A 15,000-nucleotide genomic window follows, 5' to 3' on the forward strand; every position below is an offset into this window, starting at 1 on the left:
TGTGTGTGTGTGTGTGTGTGTGTGTGTGTGTGTGTGTGTGTGTGTGTGTGTGTGTGTGATGTGTGTGTGTGTGTGTGTGTGTGTGTGTGTGTGTGTGTGTGTGCTTGTGCATGCATATGAATGTGTGTGTGTGTGTGTGTGTGTGTGTGTGTGTGTGTGTGTGTGTGTGTGTGTGTGTGTGCGTGTGCGTGTGCTTGTGCATATGAATGTGTGTGCACGTGTGTGTGTGTTTGCGTGCATGCGTTTGTGTAATGCTCATGCACCCACTACCTTCTGCCATCCAGTCACCATGTGATTGTGGATGGAGGGAATGTGGCAGAGAGTGGACCTTGCTCATTATTTAACCCCATTACGCTCGACAAGAAAGAAGACGAAGAAGAAGAAAGAAGGGGGGGGAAAAAGCAGACTTTCAGAATGACGGTGAATTTTCTGGTCTGGTTAATAAAACAAAGCGCTCGGAAAGAATAATTGTTTGCAGTTGTTTAGCTTGGCCAGCAAAGGTAGGGGGAAAATGTATGTTTCCCTTGCAGAACATTAAATAGCCAATAAATTACTCACAGCGTGGCTGGATAGGGGGAAGGACAGGGGCTATGAAGCATCTTGTCTGATTTGCCCTCCGAGGCTGGATGACCCCTTCTGAAGCTGCTGGAAGGCCTTTCGGTTGTCCTGATTGACCAGCTATTGTATTGTGCTGATAGCGATTCAACTTAATTGAAACATATTTTGGTCTGTGTTTGTGTACCTTTAAAAACAATTTTTTTTTAATGTATTTGTGGTAAACTGTGTGTGTGTGTGTGTGCGTTTGTGCGTGTGTGCGTTTGCGTGTGCGTGTCCAATAGGATCGCCCTTCCTGGCAAGCGAGGACTGTGTGCTGGGCGGAGTGATTGTGCTGCGATGCTGCAGGTGTGTGGAGACCTCGTCAGACATCCAAGCCCTCCTGGGTGAGACACACACACACACACATATTACTTTTATCTGTTTTGTTTGTTGAGGTTGTCTTTTGTGTCTTTTCCTGCAACCTCGAGACATCGCGAAAATCACTATAAACATGTTAAAATAGTTGTAAACAAATTAAAAATAGTTTTAAAGGTGTTATTTACAGTATTACCACATTGTTGTAATGGTAACACTACTATTAGTGTTTTTTGTCAATTATTATAAGCGTTTTTTGCTGATTTTTGTTTTTGTTTTGTCGGGGGTGGGGCCACCGCGAAAGAGAGGGGTGGGAGGTGTCGGAGGGGGGCAAATCATTGTAGGACTGCCATTGGTGAGACACATGCCGGAGGCTGCCCCAGACACTCTCATGCTTAAATTGTGCTTTGTGTCGTATGCACACATGCACATACACACAGCTGATTCTCTCTGATCCCTTTTAGTTTCTAACTTTGATCCTGTGAAAAGACACGTTTCCCTTAAAATCACATCGTAAAGACCTCAAGCTTTGTTCTTGGGAGTGCTCAGGGTTAATTCGTCAAGTATAATTGGATGGGATACTGCTAACCTATCACCCAGATGTGTTGTACGCAGTATAGTGTTTGTTTTAGGGCCTAAGTCCGCAGTGACCTCTGTCAACATTAGCAGGAAGCCGCTAGAACAGGTCATCCCCTACTGTCCCTCTCCCGTAACAGTTCTCCAAACGATCATCCTCAAAATGTTCCCGTTTGTTTTTTATGGATGCTTGCGAGAAATGCGGGCCGCAGTCCGCCTCCCCCCCTCTGTTGCACGCAAGCTCAGACAGCAGTCCCTGCAGACATGCCCGTGGTTGTTCACCAATTCATTACAAAAAATGACATTAGATAAGCATGGCTTGATGCTCGGCCAGTGGTTTCAGAGGTTTGCATAGTTGGGAGACGAGCAGAACATAATCTAGCTCACTGTCTGTTTCAGCAATTATCTCTCTCCTCTGCTCTATCTCTCTCCTCTGTCTTTTCTGCTCTCTCTCTCTCTTTATCTCTCTCTCTCTCTCTCTCTCTCTCTCTCTCTCTCTCTCTCTCTCTCTCTCTCTCTCTCTTCCTCGCTCTCTCTATTTTTTCTCTCTCTCCCTCTTTCCTCACATTTTTTCACTCCTGTTAATTTTGTGTTCTTTCCCTGTTTTCTCACTTTCTCTCTCATTCTCCCCTGTTTATTGTAGACACCCTCCCACACACACACACACACACACACACACACACACAGCCCCCCATCCTCCTGCCCCCTGTTTTGATTGATGCGTTGGCTAGTTGTCCTCTTGCACGCTTGCGCTAATTCGCCACAGAGGTCAAACCCAGACCCAGCCGAGAGCCAGCGCTCCGAGGTCGCAGGCAGCCGCGGTAGCATCCTGTCAAAACACGTCCATTGGTTCCTTCGACGTCCTCGCACGCACACACGCACACACGCACACACGCATGTTGGGCGAGCGTTCTTGGTACGCCTGCCTAGTCGCCACCACGTCTGAATGACAGCAGTTGTCTCTTGCTGACTGCTGAGGTTATGTGAAACCCTTCAACGCACGTCCCTAAATCATCCATTTCTGAGAAGAAAGTAAAGAGCTTGACTGCGGTTTCTTGACTGCGGACGACATTGCGAGGATGTCTTTTTATATATATATATATATATCTATAAACATCTCTAAGTGGTATTGGTCGTCCAAGCGTAAACATGGCAAACATCTCCCCTCATCTCTTCCTCTCTTGAGGATAAATGAAGAGACTAAATGGACATTAAAGTGGAGTGTTGGACTTGACAATTGGGTCTTTGTTTGGATTGGGCAACACCTAACTCTCTCGCACTCTCGCTCTCACTCTCTCTCTCTCTCTCTCTCTCTCTCTCTCTCTCTCTTTCTCTCTGGTTTGCTCTTTCTCTCTTTCTCTCCCTTTTTCTGTTTCTCTCGCTTTCTCTCTCTCTATCTTTCTTTCTGGCTCTCTGTTTCTCCCTCTTTTTCTGTTTCTCTCTCTCTCTCTCTTTCTCTCCCCCCCTCTTTCTTGCTTTCTTTCTCTTTTTCCTGTGAATGGAAACACTTGGACACCTGAACTCTTTGTTACTGAAATTGAGGGGAGAGATGGAGGAGAGAGGGAGGCACTGGGGAGTCTGGATTGCCTTCTTGTTTACACATATTGACTTACTTTTCTCACAGAGCGTCTTGCCATGTGAAGGTGACCTCAGCATTTAAAAGAGAATAATGATTGGTAATCTCTCTTGCAAGAGAGAGAGAGCACGGTATTGGGGTGGACAAGCTTTGTAGTCTGTCTCTTTTAGTTCTTACTTACCATCGGTCCCGCTCCCTCTCCTGCTCTGTCACGCTCACCATTAAATACCCAGGTGAAAAAGTGGTTCAATTTAGTACAATAAAAGCACGACTGAAGTGTACTTAGCATGTTAAAAGTGCACTCGTACTTTTTGTGCTAAGAAAAAGTATGCTTACAATATGCTTATTTAAAGTGTACTTAAAATTAGATGTCATTAAGTTGCTCTTAAATAAAGTACACTTAGCCAACCATACTTAAAGTGGACTTGGAAGATGTTTGGCTAAAGTGTATTTAGAGGAATATACTAATAGTGTTCTAATAGTGAACTTACTAAAAGTGTATTTTTTAATAACATATTGCAATTGCACTTTTTTAAAGTGCACAATGATTATACTTCACCCAAATGTCTTCGAAGTGTGATTTTCTATAGTGCGCTTTAAAGTAAATCGCTTTAACATATTGCAAGTATACTTTTTCTAAGTGCACCATGATTGTACTTCACCCAAATATCTTCAAAGTGCACTTACACAAAGTGCATTTACCCATCATGCACCATTATGCATGTCCCATCATGCACTGCACTTCCGGGAGATAAATGTTTCAAACAGAGAGCCATTTATCTCAAAGTAATATCTTTGGTTTGCATGAAAATATTACTCATTGTTATATTCTGCGTATAATGTAGGGTTTTTTACATTTTGAGTGGAACACAAAAAAATGACCATGTTCCCACCATCATTGCGACGGTCACGTATATGTTCTGGTATATAGGCCTATAGGCTCACACTAACCTCATGGTGAGAGGTAAGACAGAAGCAATTGACCAAAGCAATTAGGGACGGTGGATTAAAACAAGGGTTCAAATGTAGGAAGTTGAAACAAGGCTGAGTTGAAGTGATATGTGTATCTGAAATCTCTGTGAACCTGCAATGCCTGTGAATGGCGAATGTGCTATACATGATGATGTGATCTATGAATGTGGTTAATGTACAAGCTCTGAGAAACAGCATGGATTATAGTATTATATTATATTATCAGTCTGCTACAAGTGTGCTGAAGTACTGCTTTAGTAGTGCTTCAGCGCACTAATAGTGCAATGAAGCGCACTTTAAATCGCAAAAAATAGTACACTTTGTACTTAGTACGGTCAAAAAAGTACACTTTAAGCATATGGGTTTTTCACCTGGGTATTTCCATGTAGTTTTGTACTGTGCGTGCGCGTGCGTGTGTGTGCGCATGCGTGTGCGTGCGCGTGCGCGTGTGCGTGCGTGCGTGCGTGCGTGTGTGCGTGCGTGTGTGCGTGCGTGCATGTCAGATTGAGTAATGTTTGATCCATGGCCTTGTGTTTGTCCTCTCCCCTCCGCAGTGGAGTTCCTCTGGAGCCATACCACAGAGAGCATGTGTGTCGGCTACATGTCCGCCCAGGACAGCAAAGCAAAGGTGAGCTTCCCTCAAGCACTGTGCGTGTGCGTGTGAGCGAGCGAGCGTTTTTGTTGGACAAAATAGTTGTTGGAGTATTACTCAGATTTGGTTCCCATTGATATTAACTTGTAATGTGGAATCAAATCAAGTACATAGTGTGTGTGTGTGTGTGTGTGTGTGTGTGTGTGTGTGTGTGTGTGTGTGTGTGTGTGTGTGTGTGTGTGTGTGTGTGTGTGTGTGTGTGTGTGTGTGTGTGTGTGTGTGTGTGTGTGTGTGTGCGCGCGCGCGCCCATGCGTATGCATACTTGTGTGAGCAACTTTGTAAATATGAGTGGGCATGCTTTGCATTGCATGTCTTTGAGTATGTTGTGTGAGTATGTGTGCGTTTCTGTCTGTGTTTTTCTTTTCTCCTGGATATGCGCACCCTCCACTGCACTTTGTGTATCTCTCTGTACCCTGCATGCATATGTTTTCATGTGTGTGTGCATATAGTGTGCATGTTTCTTTTGTCTGTCTTGTGTGTCCTCTGAGATTTCTCTGCGCCACAGTAGTGCACCCATACATTTTTTCTGCTGTCAGTAATTGCTTGTGAACTGACTGAACGCTTGCGCCCCCCCCACCCATCCCTAAAAGGCTGAGTAACACACCGCCCCTTCTCCTCTCGTCTTCTCATCTCCTCGCCACTTCTCCTCTCTTCTCCTCACGCCCCAATCCCTAAAAGGCTGCGCAACACCCCCCCCCCCCTCCTCTCGCCTTCTCTTCTCCTCTCTTCTCCTCTTGTTCTCACCACTCCTCCTCTTCTCCTCGCCACTCCTTCACCTCTGCTCCTCTGCTTCGCAGGCCACTGAGTGACTTACAGGGCCGCGTCTCTCTCTCTCTCTCTCTCTCTCTCTCTCTCTCTCTCGAAATAGCATCAAATGCTCGCCCCAAAATGTGTGGTTATTTTTCCAGTGGCGGGCAAGTGACAAGAGAAACAAATCACGCGCCTGCCTCGGACTTGGGGTAATGCGATGCCGAAATTAGCCGTGAGAGAGAAAACAATGGGACTGACCCCTTTGCCTCTCGGGGGTGTGGGGTGGCGTGGGTGGAGGCGGGAATGGAGGGGGGGGGGGGAGACATCAAAAGTGTAGCTGGGGAGAGGAAATGAAAAGCATAGCGGCAGAAAATAAGAGGTTTTGACAGTGCGGCGGAAACTTTGAACTTTTTTTTCTTTTTTAAAAAAAGACTAGAATTAGGGAAGATTAAATTTTGCTAACATGTTAAAAACGGTGCAGAAGAATGGAGTGGGGACAGAAGAGGAGGGCTGTCTCTGTCTTTCTCTCTGTCTCTCTCTCTCTCTCTCTCTCTCTGTCTCTGTCTCTCTGTCTCTGTCTCTCTCTCTCTGTCTCTCTCTCTCTGTCTCTCTCTCTCTGTCTCTCTCTCTCTCTCTCTCTCTCTCTCTCTCTCTCTCTCTCTCTCTCTCTGTCTCTGGGTTGTTTCTCAATGCGAGTGTTCAGGTCTCGCTCCCCCCTCTGTGCTTGTCTCTAGCTTGCACGTGTTGAGATCTCTGTTATATCTACCAGCCAGCTATGTTGTTTTAGCTGCACACTGGGATGCTGTCTGCACCATGGCTGGCAATTTTAGAGGCGACGTGTTTTGGGAGGAGAACTCTTTTTCTCTGTCTCAGCAGTGGCAATGGTCTCCTCTTCAGTCATGTTCATGCATCACATTTTTTGATGTGTCCTAGCATCTCTATAATAGTGCGTTCAGGCCGACTGAGAACCGTGCTGGAGCCCATTCCCGCATCTAATCGGGAACCGGCCGTCGTGTTCACGCCACAGATATTTGCTTTCGCGAACCGCAAAATACTAGGTTTTTTTCCGCGAACTGTGACGAAAACGTGCCCGTCAGCAGGTTCATCCGGGTAACGCAGTCACGTGCGGGAAAAGTTCAGAGCCCGGTATGAACACGGGCGGTTCGCAGATAAGCGCTTTAGTGCTGAACGTTACTGAGGCGGGCACCGGCTCCATCTCCTTTCTGGTCGGCCTGAAAGCCCTATAAGAGGGTATGTCCGTCCGTCGGTCCATCCATCCATCCGTCGGTCTGTCGGTCTGTCCGTCTGAAACGCAATCTTTAAATCAGCCAAAACATGCTCTTCGCAGCCGTTTTTCACGTTACTCTCTTCATATTTGTGCTTTTGGACACATCTTTGTCCGCCTGTCGGACTCGTTACATTACATGACTCTTAGTCAACGCTTTTATCCAAAGCGACTAACAAATATGACGAGGTATTGGTTGCAGTCTCTCTGGAGCAGTGTGGGGATAGGTGCCGTGCTCGAGATCAAGAGATGTGTTTGTTTCTGAACCTAATCTTGCACTGCTGATGGGTTCACCTCGAACATTATTGTCCACCTCCAGCCAACTTGGAAGTTTAAAAGACAGATTTGGTAGGGGAATGTAGCCATGTTTCACATTCTTATTTGATGGATGGATGAATGGATGGATAGTGAATCTATGCGTTTACATGAGACACTTAAATCCGATGTAACTCACTTTAAATCTGATTAAAACTTAATTCCGCTCCAAAAATATCATGTAAACCAGGGGTGGGCAATTATTTTTGCTCAAGGGCCGCATTGGGTTTAGAAAGTTGCCCAAAGGGCCGGATGTTGTAGGCAACTTGCCCGTGCCAATAATAAGAAATGGTGTACGCCAACATAATTACACCATTGTCAGTTATGCCATTCCTGCTAATTGTATCTAGATGTAGACTTTTGTAATCTTATGTTTCCAAGACCCTTGTTTTAGGTAGCGCATTGAAGAATGAGTGACCATGTGAATCTGCATTTTGTTCTTGGAAAGGCTCTGAGGGCCGCATGAAATGGCCGAGCGGGCCGCATGTGGCCCCCGGGCCTGAATTTGCCCACGTCTGCTGTAGACACTTACCGAACAGGATTTAAGTTTATTCTGATTTAAACTTAAGTCCGATTAAAGTGGTTGGTTTATTCCTCTTTTAAATCCGATTAAACGAGTTCCTCTGTCAAGTAACCTTTTGTTCAGAATTACAATAAATCCAGTCGTTCCGCGCATGCTCGTTGGCCACACGATGGCGCCAAGAGCCCGTGCTCTGTGCTGGTGAGAAAAAAATGGCGGCACTTCCTGTTCACATGAAAGTTTTGCTTAATTTAAAGTCCCTAAGCGACTATAAATGTTGTGGCTTCCATATATCAGTCCCACCAGGAAATCGCGGGCATTTTCTCAAAAATTCGCGATCTGAATTGCCAGATGGTGCACGAGGATTTCCAGAAAATCGCGATAAAAGTTGCGGAGCTCCTTACCGTGTTGTTGTGATTTTGTTGCGGCATGAAGTGAAAGGTGCGATTTTTGTTGCTATTTTTAATATGTTTCCCCACGCTTGAAAGTAAAGCCCACTGCCACACTCCAGTCCTCTGGTGTTTTTATATTATTTTCAGTGGTCATTTTGATATTTTTGAGGTAGGCTTGGTAGCCTAGGTAGTAACCTCATAAGCTGTGTAGCAGGCTTTCAAACAATAAAACAGCACTGCGGCGCATTTTTTCTTCCGACCCCCAAAACCCTATTTCACACGAACATCGCATTGATAGTCAATGGGTGGCGCCGACAAAATAGAACTTGTCTCTAATTGCTATCCGACATCGGCGAATGTCTGCGGACATCGGCGCCAGTGTGCGGGGTTATATTGAAAATAATGAAATCGAACTTTTGCGGAGCAGTGCGCAGCACTTTGTCTGAGCCTAGGCTATGTGCGGAAGCCCTCAGACCACCTGCCATCGGGTTTTTACACCACCAACGTTCCTTTAAAATGCGAGCACTCACCACCGAGATAAGCATCCGTGTCCACTCTTCAGAAATTCTTGGAGTTAATTTTTTTATCCAGTCTCTGCACTCTTCCTTGTAGGAACCGTCAGTGTATGATAGGCCTACAAATGCTGTTCGGTGAACACACGCCTCTGGTCAGGCTATGATGGTGAATGATGCGAATTTTCCTTCTCACGGCATGTTCACGCACTAAGTTTTGAATCGGCCCAAGACAATTTAAGTGATGAGTGATTCATTTTACACTACAAACGCTTCTTTGATAACTTGGACAGCTAGATGTTATTGTAGAGGTGTTCTCTGCTGTAGCTCAGACTGCCAAACTCTACCGTATTGAGGCACCCTATAGAATAGATGGCATTTTTTTTTTACATGGATTGGTTCAAAGTTGCAGGCAATCGCGGTGATTGGTTAAAGTTTCGCTGTCGCGCAGAATTCGCGGGAATTCATTGAAGTTGCAAAAAATCGCGAATTCCTGGAGGGACTGATATATTGAAGTAATGAAGCACAACAAAGTTACTCCTCATCACCCTTTGACCACTCAGTTTTTCTTATAGGTGGGTAAACTAACTAGCATTTTGAAAGAACCAGACAATAGGGGATGTCCCTATAGCTTTCAGTCCAACTGAAGGCATTCATTTCCGGGCAGAAGGTTAGCACCTGTCCTGGTAGTTATGAAGGTTTAGTGACCACGCCCCCACGCCTTATTTGGCTCGCTCAGCGCGTGCGTCCTCAGTCTAATCGCAATGCTTTCTTTTCCCCAGACGTTAAATCAGATTTAAGTGAAAGTGCATGTATACACGTCGCAAAATAACTCTTAATCCGATCTACTTAGATCCGATCTATTAAATCTGATTCAGAAACATCATGAAAACGTATTGAATGGATGGACTAAAGCAAAGTGTGTGTGCATGCATGCGTTTGTGCATATGTGCGTGCGTGTGGAAAATAACCCTGGAACACTAATGACCATAGTCCACCTGACACCGTCTTGTCTGGAGAAGCAGGCGTTGGAAGGGACTCGAGGTACAATTTCAAAGGCCTCCAATCTTACGCGGTCCTGCTCTTTCTCTGCCTTTGACCAGCCTGCGCCACCACTCCACTCCACTTCATCCACCCCACCCGCTCTCCTGCAGGCCTCAGCTCCTAGCTCCTGGGGCTGTACATGTCTTTCCAGTGTCCTCTAAGATGAGTTGCTCTCCTCAGCCATTTGTGCAGCCCGCAAGGCAGATGACCTTGGCTTTCTTTCTGCTGCTCACTCGTCCCATTGAGGAACTCCTTTCAGCACATTGCATCGCCTGTGGAAAAGTGAGGCTTCTTTCGCTACTTTTGACCGATAGTTGCACTTTGTTTTTTCATAGCAACTTGTAAAAGCCGATCAAATGAGGTTGCAGATCAGTAACTTCAGCAAATCCTGCACAATGACCCTTTTCCAGGCTAAAAGTAATAAACTACGACACTGGTAAGAAGATAAATGCAATATGGACAGTGGGCCTTTTTTTTTTTTTTTAAGTTCTAGATTTTTCACTACAGCTGCGGTCTGTTTTTCACTCATTTTTTATTTTCCATGATGCCTGACTTTGATGCACGGATACGTCAGCCCTCCGTTTCTCTGCAATAGAGCAAAAAAAAGAAAGAAGAAAAAGCAGCCAATGAAAAACAGCAGCAAGTCAGGTCAGGGCTTCTAGCTAGGTAGGTAGGTAACTTACAGCTCCTCATCTTCAAAGAATGTAATATGTCCCTCTTGTTATTATTACTACGCCCCTGCTGTTGGCAAGAGCTGAGGAATTGGCCCATCACTCACCTGCCTGCCTGTCTTAGGTGTCATAGACAGCACCTTTGCCTCCAGACTCTGTGTGTGTGTGTGTGTGTGTGTGTGTGTGTGTGTGCGTGTGTGCGTGTGTGCGTGTGTGTGTGTGTGTGCGTGTGTGCGTGCGTGCGTGCGTGCGTGCGTGCGTGCGTGCGTGCGTGCGTGCGCGTGCGTGCGTGCGTGCGTGCGTGCGTGCGTGCGTGCGTGCGTGCGTGACGAAAATATATTGTATGCATGTGTGTGTGTGAGTTAGAGAGAGAGTGTTGAGCGTGTGTGAGTGTGCTTGCTCACGCTCCTCATCCGACTCTCCCTCATTCCGGCGGCATTCTTCCCATTCCACCGCCAGCTGGAATGGTGTCTTCCTGGCCCCAGACGGGTCGGACGCACCGCACCCCATTGGAACGACAAGGCAGCCTCTGAACCAGCCACCGTTAGCCACTGATAGCCCCGCCTTCGTTATCCTCTGCATCCTTACTCAGACAGTGGTGTATCTTTTTTTTTCTATATATATATATATTTTTAGGGGCTTTTATGCCTTTATTTGATAGGACAGTCTGAGATGGTGACAGGAAGCGAGTGGGACAGAGACGGGGTGGGATCGGGAAATGACCCCGGCCGGACTCGAACCGGGGTCCCCGCTGCGCCACAGCGCCCCCCGACAGTGGTGTATCTTAATCGTTATTAGCACCCCTACTCAGTGGTGTGTATCGCGAGTTTGTGCTAATCTGAAACACCACTCACGGCTGGCCTGCACGATCATGGGTGCAAGCTGCCCCGAAAAGACACAGACAAGTGTGTGCAGGGCAGGCAGACACTGTAAGGAAAGCGTGTGTTAGAGGCATGCAGGCAGGTAGGCGTGCAGGCCAAAGCATTGAAAAGGAGACCGCTGTAGGACCTAGGGAGTCTAACAGTAGAGCTGGGTAGGTTGTTTGAGTCACGCAGACAAGTAGGCATGCAGGAGGGAAAAAGTAGGACAGTTTGGAGATAACCAACAGACAGACAGGCAGGCTGGCTGGCCTTTTCTGCAGGCATGTGGGAAGTTAGACCAGCAGGCAGACATGTCGGCAGATAGACAGCAAGACAGACAACTTGGGGAGACGGGGCAGCCAGGTAGACAGTCAAGCAGGTGTGCAGATACGGCACAGGTAGGGGAGACAGGCAGGCAGGCAGGCAGACACAAGTTTCCAGTATACCCCAGCTGGCAGGAGTGGAGAGCAGACTCTGGAGAGACTCTCTCTCTCTCTCTCTCTCTCTCTCTCTCTCTCTCTCTCTCTCTCTCTCTCTCTCTCTCTCTCTCTCTCTCTCTCTCTCCACCCCTCCCTCCTTCCCCTTCCCTCTCCTCCTCCTGTCTCTCTTTATTGTGATTTTGGTAGGTGTAATTTCTTTGGCTCTGAAAAAGGGGATTTGAATAAAAGTTCTCCGTCTCCAGTGAATAATGGCCCTCGCTCTCTGTATTGTGGTTTTAACAGTTTAATTGTGAGTGATGGTTTAGCAGTATCTGGAGCCAGCTGAGGTTTCCCCAAACCGGCCCCAGCTGGGCAGACTGATGCCGCTGTCTAGAGCTCTACCCTATGGCAGTGGTTTTCAAAGTGGGGGCCGGGGACCTCCAGGGGGCCGTGAGAGAGTGCTAGGGGGGCCGACACTGGTTGGCAGGAAAAGTATAGCAAAAACAAAATTAATTATTGAATAAATTGAGTAACTTTTCTAAACCAAAATGAACATTACAATAAATAGGAATTATTTAACCCATGTGTGGAGTAGTGTGCACCTACCTCGCGCTCAACACACATCCCCAGACCAGAGGGCCACCTTCAATCCATAAGCAAGGGAAGGGGATGACGTGACATGATTAAGGGCACTTCATCTGTGGCTGTGGATATATTATATATATATATTTTTAAAGTCAGGTGGTATTGAATCCATCCACTGTCTGGTAGCCAGTCCCAGTCCAGACACCCACCCACTTGGGTATTTTTTTTCTCACCTGTAGGGTGATATTGAACCCCCTGCCTCCACTATCTGGTGTGGTGACTGACCAGCCCAGTGCCCCTGGTCCAGATGCCCCCATCATGGGCTTCTTTGAACAGGATGTGTCCACATCTGGCGCCCCTGGGCTGGGCCCTCCCAATCTGCCATGTGTGCTGCAGGGGCAGCGAGCTGACCATCTGTTGAGACGGTGTGTAGTTGTAGTCTAGCTTTGATGAAGGGTGGGGGGAGGGCACGCGTATGTGTTTTATGTCCATACCAGCGCATATCTAACTGGTCCTTGCTTGACAGCAAAACCACATCAATTGTTTTGTTTGTTTTGTCCAGTGCTGGTGTTCACGACGGGTCACTAATGATAGATTGTCAGCTGCACAGCAACAGCTCTGCAGATTTCCGATACAATATTGTTCCATTTGAGCTCTTTCAGCCTGTAATTCACACAGACAGCATGTCCACTGGAGATCGGATCTCTTTTTTGTTGTGTCGAGGCGGATAAGTCACTCTGCGTCTCCCTCCTCTTAACTCCCCCTAACTCTCCCTGTCGAAGCGGCATCCATTACCAGATGTGTTTAGTTTCTCTCCGTTGCTCTTAATTGTTTGATTATTTGCCCTGCGTCTCGTCGACCGGAGTCAGAGTGGAGTTTAAAGGCTGTGTTCCCCTGGCCTCCCGTCTGTGCTACACTGCGCTGCACTGCACTGCGCTGCACTGGTTTTCTGGCGTTTAAACACACTTAAGACACACAGAGGTGCTTGCATATGTTTGTGGAGGTGCTAACAGAGCGAGCTGATGAAGGCGAAGGGCGACGGTTGTTTATTGGTTTGAGGACAAATTGTGGCCACTCCTGTGCTCACACCATTGCCTGTGTCGGCCTCTGGAGGTGGGTGGGTGGGTGTCTAGGTGTGTGGGTGGGGGATAACGGCATCTGGTTTCTGGCCAGACAAAGGAAATACCTCAGCCCACTGGATATTGTGGCGAAGGAGGCCGGCCAGTAATTTTGTCTTCCACCTGATTTTATTTGATCTTTTGCCGTAATCGGATCGTTTCTTTCCCCGCAGATTATGGCAAAAATGGCAAACACAGTTGCAATCTGTTTGCTTTTCTCCAGCTCCCACCTGCCCTCTCTCTCTCTCTCTCTCTCTCTCTCTCTCTCTCTCTCTCTCTCTCTCTCTCTCTCTCTCTCTCTCTCTCTCTCTCTCTCTCTCTCTCTCTCTCTCTCTCTCTGCTTCTCACGCTCTCAGCCTCTCTGTATCTTCTTCACTCCAAAACGCTCTGTCTGATCTCAAAACCAGTGCATGGTTAATCACTTCATCAAAATCTCACTATCCTCCTGGCTTGGTGAGAAAAAGAGAGCATTGGACTAGACTGCACTGGACTGGACTGGGGTGAGGTGCGGTGGGGGTGGGTTAGAAGCACAGAGATGCTGAGCGTGGGCCTTAAAGGTGCACTGTGTAGGATTGCAGATAGAGTAGGTACTTCAACTATGCTGCTCATTGAAACGGTTCTGTCTGTTGCCAAATGTGATCTTTTCATGAATATTTACTAAGTAATTAACTAATATTTACTAGTATATCCACAGTGCAGTAAGAGGACCCTGCTTTTCATGTATGAAAAGTGCAATTTCTCCCAGTCATAATACATTCGTAGAATTTGATGGTGGTGGTAAGTATTCGTTAAAAAGGTAACATTTGTTAATGGGCAGCATGAATTCTGGAAATAAATAAAGTAACTACTAAAAATATTACACAGTGCACCTTTAAGTCCTGAGACAGCCTAGTTTTGTGTGCGTGCGTGTGGTGCAGCGGCAGACAGTTCCCTCTCAACCCATTTTATCCTGGAGACACGTGTACGCTGCATTCAGGCTCTTGAGATTTGAGGGGTTTTATTAAACATGTGGGTATGTTGGAGCTCCACGAACACATTCTAATGCTAAATGAGGGCTTTTATATGCAACTTATTTCATGTTTGTATGTGCTTTGGAGGCTGAGATATTTAGGATCTAATAGGCAGAGGGCACCCTTTCCCAAAAATGGCTTAGGCTAAAATGGGTTAAACACACTCCGCTGACGTTCAAGTGTCGTCTCCCCAGAGAGGCCGCGGGTGGAACAGGGACATGGCGGAGAAATAAATACTTTTGGTGAGCCTTGAAAGAAAACAATTTGCTTTGCTGTCTCTCCCCCCACCGCCAACCCGCTCACCCTTTGTTTGGGTTTATAAAACTGCCTAGTGAAAATGTTTCCGGGAAGAAATGCAGAAAAAAAAGCGAATTATTCATGTTCGGCTTATTTAGTGACGCATCCATGGAAGGCTTTGTAGCCGTGCCACTGAATGCTGGGGTTAGTGGAGAAAGGAACTTTGACAGACATTTTATATAGGTTAGTTATGAATAAAACATACGGTACACCAGCATCTGTTATCAATACAGCGTTTGTGTGTGATTCAGTTTAACACTTTCAGCCACCAACATTGGAGATTTGTCCTCCTGTCATGCATTTAGACATCTGAATTTAGACATCTTTTTGGGTGAGTTAAAAAAACCACCAAAAAAACAGCAGGTCTGTGCATCTTTTGTGGGGCGCTGGCTGGCTGGATTCGCATCAAAGCTGGCAAGTTCACCCAGCAGTCAGAAAAAAAAAAATGTTTAGCTGACCTAACACATCAAATGAGCACTCTCCAGAGAAACAGCTGCGGAAGCTTTCTTTTCCATTGACGTATTGTTCCGGTT

At 46.6% G+C, this 15,000-nt stretch overlaps 1 protein-coding gene across 3 annotated transcripts in view; it reads left to right on the forward strand.

Annotated features, from left to right (window-relative positions):
* Nucleotides 1–15,000, forward strand: part of tasp1 (taspase, threonine aspartase, 1) — a 60,235-nt gene that overhangs the window by 40,788 nt on the left and 4,447 nt on the right. For all 3 annotated transcript variants that reach the window (XM_063191653.1, XM_063191652.1, XM_063191654.1), the window contains 2 exons: nucleotides 840–941; nucleotides 4,591–4,664. In XM_063191653.1, coding sequence (XP_063047723.1) covers nucleotides 840–941; nucleotides 4,591–4,664 — 176 coding nt within the window. The remainder of the gene's footprint in view (nucleotides 1–839; nucleotides 942–4,590; nucleotides 4,665–15,000) is intronic.

This window comes from Engraulis encrasicolus, chromosome 24, assembly GCF_034702125.1.
Source record: "Engraulis encrasicolus isolate BLACKSEA-1 chromosome 24, IST_EnEncr_1.0, whole genome shotgun sequence".
NCBI lineage: Eukaryota > Metazoa > Chordata > Actinopteri > Clupeiformes > Engraulidae > Engraulis > Engraulis encrasicolus.